General features: G+C 40.6%; 1 protein-coding gene across 1 annotated transcript; it reads left to right on the forward strand.

Moving 5' to 3' along the window:
- The first annotated feature begins 532 nt into the window (after nt 1-532).
- On the forward strand, nt 533-18115 carry cct5 (chaperonin containing TCP1, subunit 5 (epsilon)). Its single transcript, XM_055663046.1, has 11 exons — nt 533-693; nt 7402-7462; nt 9166-9330; nt 9506-9704; nt 13033-13225; nt 13454-13603; nt 13687-13806; nt 13888-14073; nt 14791-14928; nt 15164-15344; nt 17842-18115. The coding sequence occupies exons 1-11, from the start codon at nt 589-591 to the stop codon at nt 17967-17969; spliced, it is 1626 nt and encodes a 541-aa protein (XP_055519021.1). The 5' UTR covers nt 533-588; the 3' UTR covers nt 17970-18115.
- Nucleotides 18116-19474: the final 1359 nt, after the last annotated feature.

Below are 19474 nucleotides of genomic sequence, written 5' to 3' on the forward strand. Positions count from 1 at the left end.
AGAGTAGAGTGTTTAATTTGTTCATGATATATGTATTTTTATTCCTATTTATTTTTTACTGCACACTGAATGGACACTGGTTGAGCAACGTTTTTTTGTTTCCTCTGGGTATGCGAGTACTCAGGAAAATGACAATAAAGATATACTATACTATATCTGTTCAACCTGAGGCGCCGCCGTTATTTTGGAGGGACGCGATCCAACCGACGTCACCTCTGCAGTCACGTGCGTCACGGGCAGCCTTGGGCGAACCGCCGCATCTCGTGATGTCACGTGACCCCGGACTGGACCAAACCAATACAGACACACACACACAGCCTTCACCAGTTACATTTAACAATTGTCTTAATCAGATCATTAACCATTAAACTTGCTGTAAAATATATTTCCTGTTATGCAGCAAAAATATAGGGATATTGGGGATTTGTTTGTGGTTTTTATTCGGCTGTAGGACGGGGTGACCTTCCCTTCCTCCCCTCCTGGGATGGGGCAGTGGTGCAATCAGACAGACGCTTCCAGAAGCCCGTGTCCCGCCTCCCTCCCTCCCCCATCGCCATCGCCATCGAGCCCGGCCGACTCACCGCCGACATGTCCGCTATCGGGACGATCGCTTTCGATGAATATGGTCGACCCTTCATCATTATCAAGGACCAGGACAGCAAGACCCGGCTGACGGGGCTGGAGGCGCTGAAGGTAAGCGGAACGAAGCCGCATTCGGCGGAGCGCTGCTCGCTCCCATGTGCTGCCGGCTAGCCGGTCGGTGGCCGCCGGCCGCATGGTCGCCGTTGGCCGGGTGAGCGGAGGCAGTGAAGCTGTGGGGGTGGTGGGGGGATGTGGCTGCAGTCACAATGCCCGAGTCGCAGATAGATCCACGGCCCCACAGATATAACCTGCCTCATGTCGCCCCGGGCCCGAGTGAAGGCGGTTTACACCGCGCTGGGTCTCTAGCGGATGTAATGGGGAGCACGTTGAAAATGGAGTAGAGGGAGGGGGACATTTCACCCCGCAACACTGCTGGGTCCATGAGTGAGCTGAACATTTCACCCCGCAACACTGCTGGGTCCATGAGTGAGCTGAACATTTCACCCCGCAACACTGCTGGGTCCACGAGTGAGCTGAACATTTCACCCCGCAACACTGCTGGGTCCACGAGTGAGCTGAACATTTCACCCCGCAACACTGCTGGGTCCACGAGTGAGCTGAACATTTCACCCCGCAACACTGCTGGGTCCACGAGTGAGCTGAACATTTGAACATTTCACCCCGCAACATTGCTGGGTCCATGAGTGAGCTGAACATTTCACCCCGCAACACTGCTGGGTCCACGAGTGAGCTGAACATTTACCCCGCAACACTGCTGGGTCCATGAGTGAGCTGAACATTTCACCCCGCAACACTGCTGGGCATCGGCTTAACTGATCGCGCTTTCTATCGGCGGAGGGTCCGAGCCGGCTAAGATGTCGCCGGTTCATCGATCCGCAGGCCGAAACAAGACCTGAAAATGGAGAGATCAAACGTGCTAATGGCTGCAATATTTAGTCACAATGGGTTTCAGTGCGTCTTTCTTTCATGTTTTTTTAAATCATTGATTTGGACGATTCATCAGCATAGTTAACGACGAGTGAAAAATGGAGCCGCACACAGTAGCCGTTAACAGATCTAAAATATAGTGATTGAAATTATATCCAGAAGTGAGAGGAGGCATAGTTGGCACCATTTAAAAAAAAACAAAAAAAAACATAATCCTCATTTTTGGAGAAACTCAGCGGACGAGGCAGCATCTATGGAGCGAAGGAAATAGATAACGTTTCGAGTCGTGACCTTTCTTCAGACTGAAGAACCAGAAACGTTGCCTATTTCCTTCGCTCCATAGATGCTGCCTCACCCGCTGAGTTTCTCCAGCATTTTTGTCCAGCTTCGATTTTCTAGCATCTGCAGTTCTTTCTTAAACATAATCCTAATTTTGTTCACCAGTGGATCGAACATTCTGATTCTGTCGTTGGTGGATATTTATCAAGAAAATTGACAAGAACCAATTTTTTTGGCTCATTGAGTCTTTGTTCTTTTGGTGGTATAGGGTGGTTGCATGAAAGGTCACTGGGTCATAGGGCTCGATGCACGGAGCCGCTAAATCCAACTTGAAGACATCCGTCCATTCTGGTACATGTTATTAATGCTAGAAACGCGTACTTTCCCACCTGGTAAAAACCGGCAAAATGTTGAATTTTTGCGCTGAAAAAAATTGTGGGAGTCGGGGTAAGTGTGAGAGACATGTACCCAACTTTATAATTCCAAACGTGAAGCGAAATGAAGGTATAGAGAAGCGAGAACTGAAGGGACTACAGCAGCTAAAGTGCTTGGTAAACATTGAAAATATTGGTAATTATCGCGTTTGCTCACTGCATTTCATCAAGTAAGGCATTATTTGTGTTTTTTCTTGATTCCTTTGGTATCTAAAAATTCTCAGAAGTGATAAATCTGGCTGTATTTTGTGTGTAAAAACCCACGAGAAACATGGGCGATTTAAAAAAAATTACAGCCAGATTTATCACTTCTGAAACTTTTTAGATGCCAAAGGAATCAAGAAAAAACGCAAATAATGCCTTACTGTTGATGAAATGCAGTGAGCAAACGGCCAATGTTCGCCAAGCACTCTGGCTGTTGTTGGCCCTTCAGCTCTCGATTTTATCCACCGTCATTTCTCCTCACTTTTGGAATTCTGAAGTATGCTAAATGTCTTACATGCTTATCCCGATTTCCATAATTATTTACAGTGCAAAAATGAACAATTTCAGTGGGTTTTAACGGGCCCGCTACGCTGGAAACAATGGTAAGTGCCTATCTGCAGTACATCGAGTGTAATCCATTTGGAGTAGCCTAGCAACAGTACGGGTCATGGGTCGTGACCCGACTGCCGTGAAACCTCCCTGTACCTGATTTTTAGTGGTATTTTTTTCCTGAGAGTGCCTATCCAGTTTACTTTTGGAAGCCCTGATTAAGTTTTTACCATGCATGCATTAAAAAAACATGTTTTCCCTGCTCAAACTGTTTATAATGTCCCGTTCCCTGAAAGATTTTCTAATGTAGCAATGTTACAAAATTTTGAGATTTAAAAAATCAAGTCTGCAATTTATCCCATCAGATAAAGAAAGCATAACAATAAGTTTAATTTGACACCAAATTCACTTTCATATCTCAAGTATTAAAAAAGTTATGACCATTTTCATACTCGGAAATTAGCATCTTGTTCCCTATTGATTTTCAATGGACATTACAAAAAAGCTGTGATCTTGGATAATCAAAAGCCCATTTCTTAAGGAAAGATTAACATTTTTAAATAGCCTAAGTGTCCAAAGATTATTCACAAATAATTCACAATATAACATGATTTTTATATCTAATTTACATTAATTTATAGGCCAAATGGAAGGAATTTAGTGTTCAATTGCTGTAAATAAATGCCCATTTAAATCGGCTTTCTAGTGGGTTCATGTGGAACGTGCTGGTTTAGAACGTTGACATAGCACTGGATTAGTGCCCTCAAATGCCGAGAAAAATACTGCGGGATATAAAAAGCCCAAAATGAACTATTCGTTATAGATAACTTGATATATAGGGTTATATATATACCCCATTTAATGTAAAAATAAGGTACATACCTTTAATTGTTTGCTTTATAAAACCCTGGGGCTGCGAGAGGTTGCGGTATGAAACAGTAATTTTAAAACTATTAGAACTATATTATCGAGGCCTATAAAACTAATAATACCTTTTGCGACCGGGTCTTGCAGCGATTTTTCGTTAATGATTTACTAGGCTGAACATGTGCGATTAGTACAGCCTAGTAAAAATCGCGTTTTAAACCCGCCCCCTCCAAACAGCGCCAAAATCGCGGCCATGGCTGAGGGCAGATTCCCAATGACGATTCAGGTAGGTTTTGTAACATACCTATCTAATGGGAACAGTTTCACTTAGAAGGGTCTCGACCTGAAACGTCACCCATTCCTTCTCCAAAGATGTTGCCTGTCCCGCTGAGTTACTCCAGCTTTTTGTGTCTATCTTAAATCTTCTCTGAATCAAAGGGGAATAACCTCGAACCAGAAATCTGCAGAAATTAGATTTTTAAAATTAAAACAGAAAAAAGTGGAAATATTCAAATCGAGTAGCCTCCATGAGGAGAGTGAATATTTCAGGTAAAGCCCTTTCTTTGGATCCATTCCAGCTGTTTCAGTCGACTATGTTGGCTATATCCTTTACACCTGCAACCATTATAATATTTAATCTATACTTTTTTCCAGGTCATTCACATCCTTGCCACTATTAATAACCCCCAGATAATTAATATAATATGCACAATTCTCTTTGCAGCCAGTTCTAAGTAATGATTGCAAATGGAAATAAAGGCACACTTTATTTTTACCTTTTGAGAATAATTGCTGCTGAAATTAGTCATCTTGGTATAATAGTAATGTACATGTTATTATCACAGGGATGTGTATTTGTAGAAAAGGGTCTGAAGAAGAATATCCAGCTCAAACGTCTGTCCATTCCCTCCTCAGATGCTGCTTGACCTGCTGAGTTACTCCAACACTTAGTGTTTTGCTTAAGCTCCCAGCATTTGCAGTTTCTTGTGATTCCTGAGGAACTGTACCTCATTTTTAATTTTTTGATGGTGTGGTACTTGGTACTGAAAATACTTTTCGAAGTAAAATACACATCTTTGTTTATCATGAATCAATTTTCCCGCACCCAATAGAAACAAAACTATAAGAAAGATTTAAACATGTAGTCATACGGCAAAGAAACAGGTCCTTAAGACCGCCTTGAAAATACTATCAAATACTGATTTAATCGTAATCCATTTACCAGCACTTAGTCTGACCCTTCTATGCGTTGGGTAGGCAAGTACACATCCAGATACAGATGCACAACCTTTTATCCGGTGTTCCGGAAACCGAAAAACTCCAAAAACCGGCCATTTTTTCCAGATGTCGTCTGCGCACCAAAGCTCGCGTTTGGCGCCAAACTTGACCCGAAACGACCCACGGTCAACCCAGGTCTGTACTACTATAGCGGCTGCCTCCTCCCCGGAGACCGGGAGACGCTTAAACATCTGTAAATCATTGCTTAAATGTTAGGCAGTTAGTTTGGAGGGCTTTTATGTGGGGGGGTGAAGGGGTAAACTTTAATTCTTAGTCCCCTACCTTGTGCACCTGTACTTTTATAAATGTGAATTACTGCCTTGGGCAATATATACAGATGCAAGCATCATCTGGGGTTTGGGGGGGGGGGGGAGGAGGGGTGGACACCTGAAATCCTCTAACCCTGTTGCTCCTGTAAACCTTTGGCACCTGCTTTTTGACACCTCCATTATGGGGGGCTGGGAAGGGAAATTCTCGTTATTCGGTCTATCTTTTTCACTGTATCTCAGTGTACCAACACATGATGGTATTATTATATGATTATATTTAAGAGGGAGTTAGATGTGGCCCTTGTGGCTAAAGGGATCAGGGGGTATGGAGAGAAGGCAGGTACAGGGCACTGAGTTGGATGACCAGCCATGATCATATTGAATGGCGGTGTAGGCTCGAAGGGCCGAATGGCCTACTCCTGCATCTATTTCCTATGTTTCTATGGTAATAAATCAACAAAATAAACCAATATATGACTCATAATTTTGTATATTGCTACCTAGTCTTACCCCGCCACCTCCCAGACCTCCTCTGCTCCAAGGAATACAAACACAACCTATTTGGTCTCGTCATAAATTAAATGATCCATCCAAGACAACAGCTTAGTGAATTACCCCTTCTGCCCAATACAATTAAGCTTTCTCTATAGTGTGGTAACTGGAACTGCATACAAATACTTCAGCTGTAGGCTAACCAGAATTTTATAAAGTTGTATAGCTTCTCTTCCATTTTATTGTGTTCTATGTCCTGGCAAATGAAGGCCAGCATCTCGTAGACTTTCTTCACTGCCTTATCTACTTCTCATCGCCACCTTAAGGAATCCTGGCCCTTTATTGTTCAATGGTCGAGGGTCCTGATGTTTATGATGTACGTCCTTCCGTTGTTGGATCTGCAAATTACTTCAATTTACATTTGCCAGGATTAAAATTCCATCTCTTATGCTCTTTCCTTCGACTGCCTCTGACCACCTACGAGTAAAAAGCATCTTTTTTTTCCATGTCAACTTTTTTTACTCATGGGCATTTTTTATCAGGCTAGAAAAAATGCCGCGACCTACCTGATGCCACAAGTACCTACGACCTGCTCCGACCTCGTGGCGACCATGCTGCGAGTATGAGTCAATGGCAAACTCGGCAGAGGTCGTGAAAGTGGGACCTAATGTGTCAAGGAGGACTCTCTCTAACTTCTACAGGTGCACAGTAGAGAGCATGCTGCGGTTGCATTGTGGCTTGGTTCGGCAACTTGAGTGCCCAGGAGCGGAAAAGACTACAAAAAGTAGTAAACACTGCCCAGTCCATCATCGGCGCTGACCTCCCTACCATCGAGGGGATCTATCGCAGTCGCTGCCTCAAAAAGGCTGGCAGCATCATCAAGGACCCACACCATCCTGGCCACACACTCATCTCCCTGCTACCTTCAGGTAGAAGGTACAGGAGCCTGAAGACTGCAACATCCATGTTCAGGAATAGCTACTTCTCCACGTTCCATCAGGCTATTAAACTCAACTCAAACAAAACTCGGAACATTAATAGCCACTTGTTTATAGTTTAATAGTTTACTTGCACTTTATCTGTTTATTTATTCGTGTGTATATATTTATATAATGATATATGGACACACGGATCTGTTCTGTATTCATGCCTACCATATTCTGTTGTGCTGAAGCAAAGCAAGAATTTCATTGTCCTATCTGGGACACATGACAATAAACTCTTGAATCTTGACAGGGGTTTAAGACTTTATAAGGCACTGGGCAGACCATATTTGGAGTATTGTGAGCAGTTCAGCTGGTGTTGAAGAGGGTCCAGAGGATGTTTACGAGAATTTGTACTTTGCGTTCTGCTCAAAATGTCCTTTTGCTTTGTGCTATTAACAAAGGTTTTCCAGTTGGTCCATTTGGATATTAGTATGAACAACGTTTTTTAATAAACACATGATAATTGAGAAAGTTACACAAAAAAGCTGGAGAAACTCAGCGGGTGCAGCAGCATCTATGGAGCGAAGGAAATAGGCAACGTTTCGGGCCGAAACCCTTCTTCAGACTAATTTGAGAAATCTTGGTAATCAATGTGATAAGTTGAATTGATGTATAATAAAAAACTGCAATTTTCGTTTTGCATCCAGGATTATATTTCAAATAGAAAAGCTTTAATAAGTATTTCATAATCAAAGTTCAAAATTCTAATAGTGTTGTTATTGCTTGTTGCAGTCGCATATCATGGCAGCAAAAGCAGTGTCAAATACACTGAGAACATCCCTTGGACCAAAAGGTAAGCTGCTTTTTTTTTTTTTTTTTAAGACATGAGATGGCTTCAGATCTTGAGGAAATAAGATTTGATGATTCACTTGTGTACTATTCAGCCAAGATGAGATCATTGTGGACCTGTTATGTAATTACATTTACCTTAAACCTATCAATACACCTTGGGCTGTTAACCTTGGATAAAATATTATTTTATACCCTTATTAATTCAATTTGACATTTAGAAAGAGCATATTCCAGGCAGTCGCCACTTTCTGAGTGCGCCCGTGTGCAAATACAAACTTGCCCCACACATCTCCCTTAAATTTTGCCTATCTTATTTTAAAGCTATGCCCTCCAATATTTGATTGTCTGTCATGCCTCATACTTTTATATATGTCTAATCAGATCTCCCCGCAATTCAATGCCTCTCATAATTTAATATACTTCCAATCAGATTTCCCTGCAACCTCCAGCATTTCAGAGAAAGGATTCCATGTCTGTCCAACCTCTCCCTGTAGCTAACACACTCTAATCCAGGCATAATTTTGGTAAACTGAGTAATTTGAGTCTGAAGAAGGGTTTCGGCCCTAAACGTTGCCTATTTCCTTCGCTCCATTGATGTTGCTGCACCCGCTGAGTTTCTCCAGCATTTTTGTGTACCTATAATTTTGGTAAACCTCCTCTACTCTTTTCAAAGCCTCAACATCTTTCATGTAATGGGGCAACTAGAACTGTATGCAATACAATAAATGCGGCCTAACCAAAATCCAATAACGCTGCATCATGTCCTCCTGACATTTATACTTGGTGCCCTGACCAATGAAATTTTATGTTTTCAAATGTTGTGGAAGAGTTCCATGTTTCTTTATCCCTTTCGTGTGAAGTTTTCTAATTTCTCTCTTTTGTAGAATATTTCAAGAGTCTCCATTAATTCAAAATTCGCAAATAATCAATTATCAAGTTCCTTTTATAATTCTTTGGGCCTCATAACATTTTGGTAAAACCGTCGCTTACAGTTACCAAAGCTGATATGTTCTGTGGTACAGTTTCTATTATCAAGAAATAAAATCACTTCCCATTTTATTTTATCATTCTAGTTATAAAAACTAACATTCTATATGTTAATAATCTTATCTAATCTGTATAAATATATGTATATGTAGACCCCATTTTCTCTTTATCTTCATTGGTGCAAACTATTTAAAGCTCTTATTCCAGTTTGCTTATTTGTCTAAATATTTGTTGGTATATTTTAACTCCTAGTGATCACAAAGCCTTTTAAACTATATTTGAAGGGCCTCCATTATGCGATTTTTTTTCGGCGACTTGCCGGCACCCGTCATAGTTGCAGCAGTTTGCCGAAAAGTTTCAACGTTGAAAATTTTCGGTAACCTGCTGCGACTGTGACGGGTGTCGGCAAGTCGCCTAAAAATCTAGTAAGTGGGACAGGTCCTTTAGTCCCCAATTCTTTAAATTTAGTCTTTAAATCATGTGTGCTAATATATTGAGGTTCTGTTTGAAACTCTTTACTGTTGTGACCTGATGTTCTTTTACATAATGCTGCACTTCAACAACTTGCGACAAATGACAGTTGGCTATAAACACACTCTCTGGTTTATCAAAATGAAAAATGTTTAAATGGGTAGAGATGAGCTATCTTGGCAATATTCAATTGACCCTTTTGCTTTAGAAACGAGTCATTACACATTTACCATTTCTCCACTTCAGGGCTTGACAAAATGATGGTGGACAAGGATGGAGAAGTGACGGTCACCAATGATGGTGCCACCATTTTAAGTATGATGGATGTAGAGCATCAAGTTGCTAAATTGATGGTGGAGCTTTCAAAGTCTCAGGATGATGAAATTGGCGATGGTACCACAGGTGTGGTTGGTAAGTTGTATATGTTTTACATTTATTTATATTAATATATATTTTGAGTTTCTAACGCTTGTCATCTACAAAACATTTGATGTAAAATACTATCCTGGCCAAATAATTAATGCAATGGAAATCTATTTGTATGAACCACACTACTAGAATCTTAAATTGGCAATTATTTTTTCAGTTCTTGCTGGTGCCCTGTTGGAACAAGCTGAACAATTATTGGATCGTGGTATTCATCCTATACGTGTAGCTGATGGTTATGAATTGGCTGCCCGCATTGCTATGGACCAACTGGACAAGATCAGTGACATTTTTCCTGTGGATCCAAACAACAAAGAGCCCCTGATTCAAACAGCTATGACTGCACTTGGCTCTAAAGTGTGAGTATAAATTGCATGTATTGTATCATGTAAGGCCATTCGGCCCTTCGAGCAGTTGCTGAAGGTGCTAAAAGTTAAAAATGATTAAAGTAATTTGAAATTGTGATAACTTAAGGCATGTGATAGCAAGGTACATTACCATATACAGTGCATTCAGAAAGTCTTCAGACCCCTTCACTTTTTCCATATTTTGTTACGTTAAAGCTTTTTTTTAAATGGATTAAAAAAAATTTTTTATCATCAATCTACACACAAGACCCCAGAATGAAGAAGCGAAAACAGGTGTTTAGAAATGTTTGCAATATGTCTAAATGTGATATTTCAGTTGTTTCTTTTTAATTACTTTGCAAAAAATTCTAAACCCTTATTTTCGTTTTTTTATTATGGGGTATTGTGGGTAGATTGATGATTTAAAACAAGAAAAGAATTTAATCTATTTTAGAATAACAAAATGTGGAAGAAGTGAAGGGGTCTGAATACTTTCTGAATGCACTGTAAATGGTTTGATTGATCTTTTCTGGCACAGTTGTGAATTATTTATTGGCTCATTCAAGAACGTGTTTGGAGTTGCCCACAAATGATTTTGTTACTTAGTTTCTGGTTGTGGAGTGACTTGGCGTCAAAGTCAAATTTATTTGTCACATGCACCCGAAGGTAGAGTGAAATGAATTTGCCAACAGCAATACACTTAAAAAAAAAAAAACACAACTCACAATAGAATTTAACACAAGCATCCACCACAGCATTCTTCACTGTGGTGGAAGCCAATGAAGTTCAGCTAGTCCTCCTTTGTCCATCATTGGTCGGGGCCATAAACCCTCCATAGTTGCTGCTACGGACAGCCAGATTTATAGGCTCTCTTGTCGGGATGATCTAAACTCCGATGTCGGGACGGTCGTACACACTCCGAGGCTTGGGAGTGCCCGAATCAGCACTTTCCTACCGGAGACCACGGATTCAGAATGTTATAGGCCGGTGGTCGGAGCTCTTCTCTGGCGATCCCCGGCAAGGGATCCTAGGCTCCGGATGGCAAGTCCACTCGATGCCTGCGGCTAGAAGCTCTGCAGACCACAGCCCCATGATGTCAAAGTCACCAGGCCAGCGATTGGAGCACTCCTTTCTGGCGATTGGGGCAAGGGTTCGTTCCCGCACCGCGATGGTAAAAGTCCAAGCTGCGCCCGCAGCTGGTGCACTGGGCTCAACTCCAGGAAAGGCCGCTTCAATCCGTGCCGTTAGGCCACGAAAGGGGAGACAGAGAAGCAACATGGAAAAAGTCGCCTCTCTGTCGAGTGTGACTGAAGAATGGTTTCCCGGTTTTTCTCCCCCACACAAGACATGCCGAGAAACATCCATGTACATATTCCTTAAATAATTACATGTACATAGTCCTTAAATAATTCTCTTTTACTCCAGTTAGTTCCTCATTCTGAGCATTGATCACTTTTGCATAAAGAAGGATAAGGGGATCCTTGTACATTTTTCTCCACATAACTATCTTATCTATTTCATTACACCACCTCTCAAAAAACTCAAACCTCTCACCATGTTTACCTTTTCCAGAATGAAAGTTTTGTTTCTCTACTTATAATTCATACATTTTTGACATCAATGATTAGCCTGCTCGGTCTTTTTCATTGAGTGTTTTCTAATTGCTAGCTCAGATGACCACTTCATATGTGTGGTGACAAATTCTTCTGACTTGAATTTTATTATTTTGGTTTTATATGTTAATCATTCTGTTGATTTCGATCACTAAATTCCAACCTGGTCATTTGAGTTGATCTGTTATTTTAGACATACTTGTGGGTGTGCACATGACTAGTGGGTTTAGAATAGAAAGTTATCTATTGGGAAGCTGGACACTGAAGAAGTACGAGATGTAAAGAAGGTCATGAAGGTACAATAACGTTACATTTGTTTGTCTTGGTCTGTACAGTACCAACTTCAATGACGAGGTAGGACTGCCAGGATAATGAGCAGACAACATCTTCATTAAGAGGGCTATTCAAGGGCTGGAAGAGTAGAATATAAATGCCAGTAATGAATTCACAAATGATTCATTACAGTTGCTTTGCCCAAGTATAACCAGATAACTTGGGCAAACTGGTGGATGTTAATTTGTGTTTATTGTGTGTTTTTGTCATTTTTACTATATGTAGGACTGCAAGGCAACAAAATTCCGTTCAGACCGCAAGGTCTGAATGACAATAACGGCTACTTTTACTTTGATAAGATGGAAATGGACAGAAAATGCTGAAGTAACTCAGCGGTTCAGGCAGCATCTCTGGAGAGAAGGAATGGGTGACGTTTTGGGTCAAGGCACTTCAGTCTGAAGAAGGGTCTTGACCCGAAACGTCACCCATTCCTTCTCTCCAGAGATACTGCCTGACCCGCTGAGTTACTCCAGCATTTTGTGTCTACCTTCGAACTGGTATCTGCAGTTCTTTCCAACACAGGGAAATGGATGTAGCAGACAGAATTTGGAAAAAAATATATCCAGCTTCTTGGGTAGGAACAGAGAGCACATCTGCCACATTAAACATTCATTTCTCAGCTACCAATGACCTGTGACTGGAATGTGCAAACCACAAAATCCATTGTGCTAAACACAGACCACGGGTGACAGCACCTCTTGAGACTTCCGCCATTAAACAGAATGAGGGTAGCAGGTGCATGGAAACAGCACCACCACCAGCACTCTGTTATTTGCCATACTAATCTGGAAGTGTGTTGTTGTTGTTACTGGATCTAAATCCAGGAGCGTCTTCTCCAAAAAGTCTGTTTGTAGTTGTTGGTTCACCACCATCTCGATGATTGCTAGGTTTGTGAGTTAAATGGTGACATTGTCAAAATTTCTGCCATTTCAGATTTTTACGCAGCTTTCATTTGAAAGCTGAATCTGCTGGAAATTGGTATCCTAATGGTCATCATTTTATATGTACTCAAAACTGAATACTGAAACTGAGAACTCAAGATTGTTCAACCCCAATGGTGCAGCTGGTAGCTGCTGCCTCAGTGCCAGAGCCCTGGGTTCTATTCTGACCGTGGGTGCTGTCAGTGTGGAGTTCGCACATTTGCCCTGTGATGTGGGTTTCCTCTGGGTGTTCTAGTTTCCTCCGCCATACCAAATGCTTGAGGGTTAGTGGGTTATTGGGCCTCTGTAAATTGCCCCTCGTCTGCAGGGAGTAGATATGAAAGTAGGATAACATAACTAGTGTGAACATTGATGATCGGCTAGAACGAGGTGGGCTGAAGGCCTGATTCCATCCTTTCAATGAATTAATCTTGCTGTTTTCCCTATGCTCAAAAAATCTTCTCCCTTTTGCAGTATTAATCGTTGCCATAGACAAATGGCAGAAATAGCTGTGGATGCAGTCCTATCTGTTGCTGATATGGAGCGCAAGGATGTCGATTTTGAGTTGATGAAGGTGGAAGGTAAAGTTGGTGGAAAACTTGAGGACACACAGTTAATTAAAGGAGTTGTGGTGGACAAAGAATTTAGCCATCCACAAATGCCAAAGGTATGACATTTCTGCATTGTAAAAGTGAGGCATGCACACTTCATAACTATTTGCATAACCTAAATTTGTCATTATGTTACCATCTTTTTGGAAATACTTTAGAAATAACTTGTGCAGATTAAAATGTATTTCAGCTGTAGCCTTGAAATAATAACAAGCCTTTATAAATGTTGTAGCTTTGCTTATTACTGCCAAAAAAGATGTATATTTAAATATCTTGTTTCCTAGGTGGTAAAAGATGCAAAGCTTGCAATTTTGACTTGTCCATTTGAACCACCAAAACCAAAAACCAAGCATAAGCTTGATGTGACCTCTGTGGAAGATTACAAAGCCTTGCAAAAATATGAAAAGGATAAATTCGCAGAAATGATCAATCAGGTCAGTTAACGCATCCGTGATTGGACTAAAGTTTTGTGATAAACCTTGTACACTAATTCCAGGCATTATATTTTATTTATAAGGTAAAAAATACCGGTGCCAATCTAGCTATTTGCCAGTGGGGGTTTGATGATGAAGCAAACCATTTGCTCCTCCAGAATAAGCTTCCGGCTATACGTTGGGTTGGTGGGCCTGAAATTGAGGTGAGTACAGTCGCTTCACATTTTAGTAGAGTGCTAGTGTTTACAGCACAGAGTACCATTAACACTTTTTTTTTGTTACAGCTTATAGCTATTGCCACTGGGGGGCGCATTGTTCCTCGGTTTTCAGAACTTACACCTGAAAAGCTCGGCAGTGCTGGTATCGTAAAAGAATTATCTTTTGGAACTACTAAGGACAAGATGCTTGTGATTGAAGAGTGCCAGAACTCAAGGGCAGTGACTATCTTCATCAGAGGTGGAAATAAAATGGTATGTGGGATAGACATAAGAAGCTGCAGGTGCTGGAATCTTGAACTAAAAACTCACTGGGTCAGGCAGCATCTGTGGTGTCTGAAGAAGGGTCCTGATCTAAAACGTTACCTGTCCTTTCATCCACGGACACTGCTTGATCCACTGGGTTCCTCCAACACTTTCTATTTGGTATATGTAGTATTTTAGAACATTACATTTGAATTATCCTTTCAGTTCATATAGTTTTTTTTCAAATCAGTTATTTATATTTTTGTTTTGCAGAGGGTGTTAAAGTGATAATGAAATTTTAGATATTTATCAGTGCTTTGAACTTGTGTTACAAAATAAGGCTTTCTATATGGATATGTGCAATAATATTGGTTATGGTGGCTTATTTTGGGTTATGGTGGGACCTATTTTGCAATTACAATAAGTTTGACATGTTTTTTCATATCCACAAGTATAGATTCATTGTAAAAGGTGTGTGCTTGCTTTTTGAGTAAACCAGCTTTGGGAATGTTTGATTTTGGGATGTTTGCCTCCTGTTATGTTGTGTTTTAACTTTATTGAATACACTTTGTTTTAGAGGTAATTTATCTTTCTCGCATAGCTTTTTACTGTCAAAATAATTGCCACTATGCCATATTTCAAGATTGTTGAACCAGAATATATTTCAGCGTGGAATTGTTGTGATTTAATTTGCATTGATTTAATTATGGCTACAATTTGTTCCAGATAATTGAAGAGGCAAAAAGAGCACTTCATGATGCATTGTGTGTAATTCGAAATCTTGTGAAAGATAATCGTGTTGTATATGGTGGTGGTGCTGCAGAGATCGCCTGTGCTTTAGCTGTAAATGAGGCAGCTGACAAGGTAAAATGCTAATTGAATTAAATATTTTTAAAAATCAGTTTCTTGTGTGATTCTATTTTCTTGTCTTCAAGGAACAAGATTTTCATTTGCTGTGACTGTTTGTTCTTTGGTTTATATGCCAAGTGTCTTCAAGAATTGTTGAGAGAATATTCCACATTTTTGTTTTCTGATCATTGTCTAGAATACTGGTAGTTGCATTTCAGTATTTTTGTGTTCTGTCTCTCTTGTTATACAGTGTCCTACTTTTGAACAATATGCAATGAGAGCTTTCGCTGATGCCCTAGAAGTCATTCCAATGTCATTGGCAGAAAACAGTGGTTACAACCCGATCCAGACAATGACAGAAGTTCGAGCCAAACAGGTGAAGGAGAACAACCCTGCACTGGGAATAGATTGTTTACACAAGGAGACAAACGGTATGAACCTTTTAACAACTGCATATAAGGATAAATGGCTTACAATTTAGCCAATATGTATTATGGATCTTTTATTTGTTATTGTTGATGTTTTGTATTGAGATGCACCTCAATCAAAGTTGCAATGATTTCAATTGATTTAGGACCATTAACAAGGATTAACAGTTCAAAAAGCTTCAACGGTAAATATAGATAAATGTAAATGAATTTCAGATGACCTAGTTGATAGTGTGAAATATAGGAAGAAAGTTAACAGTTGTTATTTCCAAAGAGTCTGTTCCAAAAAGGATGAATGGCAGGAGCTAAAACTGACGATTAAAGTAAACTGGCAATGAAGAAGTGAAAGTGGACAGTCTTCGTAGGGATCCATAACACTAAAATTATATCAACATTGCCGTATATGGGAGCATTGTGTGCAAATTGCCTGCTTTGCTTTTTATCAGGTAAAATTACCCAAAAAGCTCCGTTCCGGATCAAATAGGACACTTGGTTATCATCCCGTCTGTCTAAGACATTGCACATTGTCATAATTAGAAGCAGTTATAAGACAAAATAGTTCAGTTTTCCCATTACTTAGATGGAGCAAATCATGGCTTTCCATGTTTGGACATCCTTATGAAAACTGAGACCATGGAGTGGTCAGGATCAGCAGGTATAAGATTTGAGTATATATGGAACCTGGTATTCTGGCAGATTGTTATTGAATGGCAATGTATAGTTGAGAAGCAGATGGGAGGCAGTGTCTGGTATTCTAAATTCTAAATAAATTAATGGAAGTGTTTCAGTACTAACATGGGCAAGAGAGGAAGATGGTGTGGATGCCTAAAACGTTCTAAAGAGGTTTGGAGAGGATGAGAATGAGAAGTGCGGCCACAGTGTGTATTGTTTGATTTGATTGGACAATGTAAAGGACATGCCACGCTCTGTTGAAGGAGTTACCAATATAGTTGCAATAAAGATTGAAAATGTTCGGTGACCAATATAGTTGAGCATTTTGGATTAAGGAAAGTCAGCAATGCATTTGACCAGCTGACCAATTGTTTTTTCATGACGTTTTAGCTTAAATGGTGTATTGGCAAATGAAAACATCTGAGTAACATTTAAAATGGCATAGAAACTAGAGCGACAAATAGGATTGTCAGTCAATTTGGATAGTGTGTATTGCTGTAATATGAAAATGGGCTCTACTCAATAGTGAAAATGTAAAGCTCGAGGGAGAGGGATGGGTGGAGTGGGTTGAGGGAGATGGCGGAGAGAGGAGAAAGGGGCAGGATAGTGGGATGCAAGTGCACTGGGGTAGGGAAGATGCACAGGAAAGGGGGGGGGAGGGGAACAGTGGGTATAACTTAAATAGAGAATTAAATGTTCATACTGTTGAGTTGTAAGATACCCACGCTTCTACCGAATAGTTGCAGTTTGTGTGTTGTCCCGCTCTGGCAAGAGAGGAGACTATGGACAGAAAGGTTGATATGGGTAGGGGAGTTCAAATGTTAGCACCCAGGGGATCCAGCAAATGCTTGGCAAAACAGTCATTTAGTCTACACTTGGTCTCACTATTGTAAAGGTCACAATGGCAGCACCAAATACAGTAGATGAGGTTCGAAGATATAGATGAGGACTACTGGGGCTCCGTGAATGGACGTGAGCAAGGAGGTGTAGAGACTGGTATTACATTTCCTGTGGTTGCAGGAGGAAGTACCTGGGGAGGGGGTAGTTGGGTGTGAAGGGAAGAGTCGACAAAGGAGTTGTGGAGGCAATGGTCTGGAAAGAGGCATGGATGGGAATATGTGACTGGTGGTGGGAATTTTGGAGAATGATGTGTTGGATATGGAAGCCGGTAAGGTAAAATGCAAGGACCAGAACTCATTCCTTGTTGCGTCTGAGGGAAAGGGGAAGCAAGAGTTGAACTGGGACTCGGGATACACGAGTGACGGATTCATCCACAACAGCACGGGGACATGCCACATTTACTGAAGTAAAAAAGGTGTTTCTGATGTCCTAGAATAGACAGCCTTATCTTGGGAGCAGATGCTTAGAAATTGAGTGTAAGAATTGTCATCCTTGCAAGAGACACGATGGGAGGATGTGTAGTCAGGGTAACTGGGACTTGGAGGGAGGGGTGTAATCGCAGTCAGTCACTCATCTGTTCCCTATGATGGAGGCAGATTGTAAAAGTGAGAGAGGTTTCAGAGCTAGTTCAAGTGAAGACAAGTTGGGAGTGAAATTGATTAACTTAATGAGTTCTATAACACTAGGTTGCTTAGGAATGCAATTGCCTTGAATAAGTGTTGGCTTATTGTTGTCTACTGTTGATGTACAATGAAAATTAAAATGTGTATGTGACTGAGGTATTATGCATTGACTATTAATTCTTGCCTACAAATGCCAGTGAATCATTTTCATAGAAGATACATGAAAAAGAGTGAAGTATTGTGCAATAAATTATTTGCAACTATTTTTTCACTCAATCCAGTAATTGCTTTACTATTCGTTCTAGATATGAAAAAACAACATGTCGTAGAGACTCTAATTGGAAAGAAGCAACAAATTTCTTTGGCTACCCAAGTGGTGAAAATGATATTAAAAATTGATGATATTCGATGCCCTGGAGAAATGCAGGAATAGAAGTACTTTCCGCTGCTGACAGGAAAGTGACAGGATGTGCTACAACTGGTGACCACCACTTACTGATCAGTTATTTATTTTTGCATAACAATGTAAGCTATTTGCATTTGATCAAAAGAATTGAAATAAAAGCTGTACCATCTCAAGACTTTTCCTTTTGATTTTTAAATACATCGGTGGTTTCTAAGATGCTTTATTTATCTAAGATGCTTTGCACAGAATGTGGCACAGTGGTGCTACTGGCAGAGCTGCAACCTCACCGCGCCAAAGATCGTGACTTGGGTGTTGTCAGTGTGTAGTTTGCACGTTCTCCCTCTGAACGTGTGACTTCTCAGAGTGCTCCGGTTTCCTTCCTTCATCCAGAGATATGCAGGTTTGTAAGTCAATTGGCCTCTGTAAATTGCCCATAGTGTGGAGCAAGTATATGGGTAAGTGGGATAACAGCACTAGTGTGAACGGGTGATCAGTGTGGACTTGATGGGCCGAAGGGCCTGTTTCCGTGCTGAATACCATTCAATCCAATCTATTATTGTCAAACTGAATTAAGTGCAGTCTTGGTGACCATCAAATGTTTTGATGCAATTTTTCATCTATACAGCTATATGGAGTTAATAGTTGGGAATTTATAGGGTTGCATTTGGTGGCCTTTGCATGTTTTTTTTACTGTTGAAGTTAAATAATGGAAAGTTGATGACCAAATTAAGCAGAAGCTCCAGCTATTGAATGACCATGAGGCTAAAGTCTATGAAGCCCCACAACATGAATCATAACAAATAAGCATTAAGAAGAATATGTAGGAATTGAGAAAAATGAAAACAATTTTTTTTTAAACATAACTCTTAGACAGGTTCATAAAGTAAATGCTGTTAGGATGTTTATCATAGTAACACAATCTAAAATGAGACATGGTGTAAGGTCAAGGGTTAACCATTTAAGACTGAGTTGAGAGGAATTTCTTCTAAAGTGCGAATCCTTTGAGAATTCTAAAAGTAGCATTGAACACTGCGTAGGCATATGCTACAGAGAATTTGGAACAATAAGGGAATCGAGGACTATGGAAACTCAGGAAAATGAGAGAGGAGACTAAAGATCAAATTGGCTTAAATTTTATTACATGTTGGAGAACCAATTTAAAAGCTGATCCAACCTTAATGTGAAACACTATTTCGTTGTTAAACGGGTGAGAGGCGGCGCACATCTGTCCGCACTCCAGGCCAGTAGCAATCGGCACTTCACACCAACCGCCGCCGCGTGAACGGCGGCCAGTTATTCCAGGCCAACCAGCGAGCCGTGGCGCTAGGGGTTTGGCTCGAGGGTTGACTTTCAAAATTCTTAAGGGGTTGGACAGGCTAGATGCAGGAAGATAGTTCCCGATGTTGGGGAAGTCCAGAACAAGGGGTCACAGTTTAAGGATAAGGGGGAGATCTTTTAGGACCGAGATGAGAAAAACATTTTTCACACAGAAGAGTGGTGAATCTCTGGAATTCTCTGCCACAGAAGGTAGT

Source organism: Leucoraja erinacea, chromosome 2 (genome assembly GCF_028641065.1).
Source record: "Leucoraja erinacea ecotype New England chromosome 2, Leri_hhj_1, whole genome shotgun sequence".
In the NCBI taxonomy this organism is placed as follows: Eukaryota; Metazoa; Chordata; class Chondrichthyes; order Rajiformes; family Rajidae; genus Leucoraja; species Leucoraja erinaceus.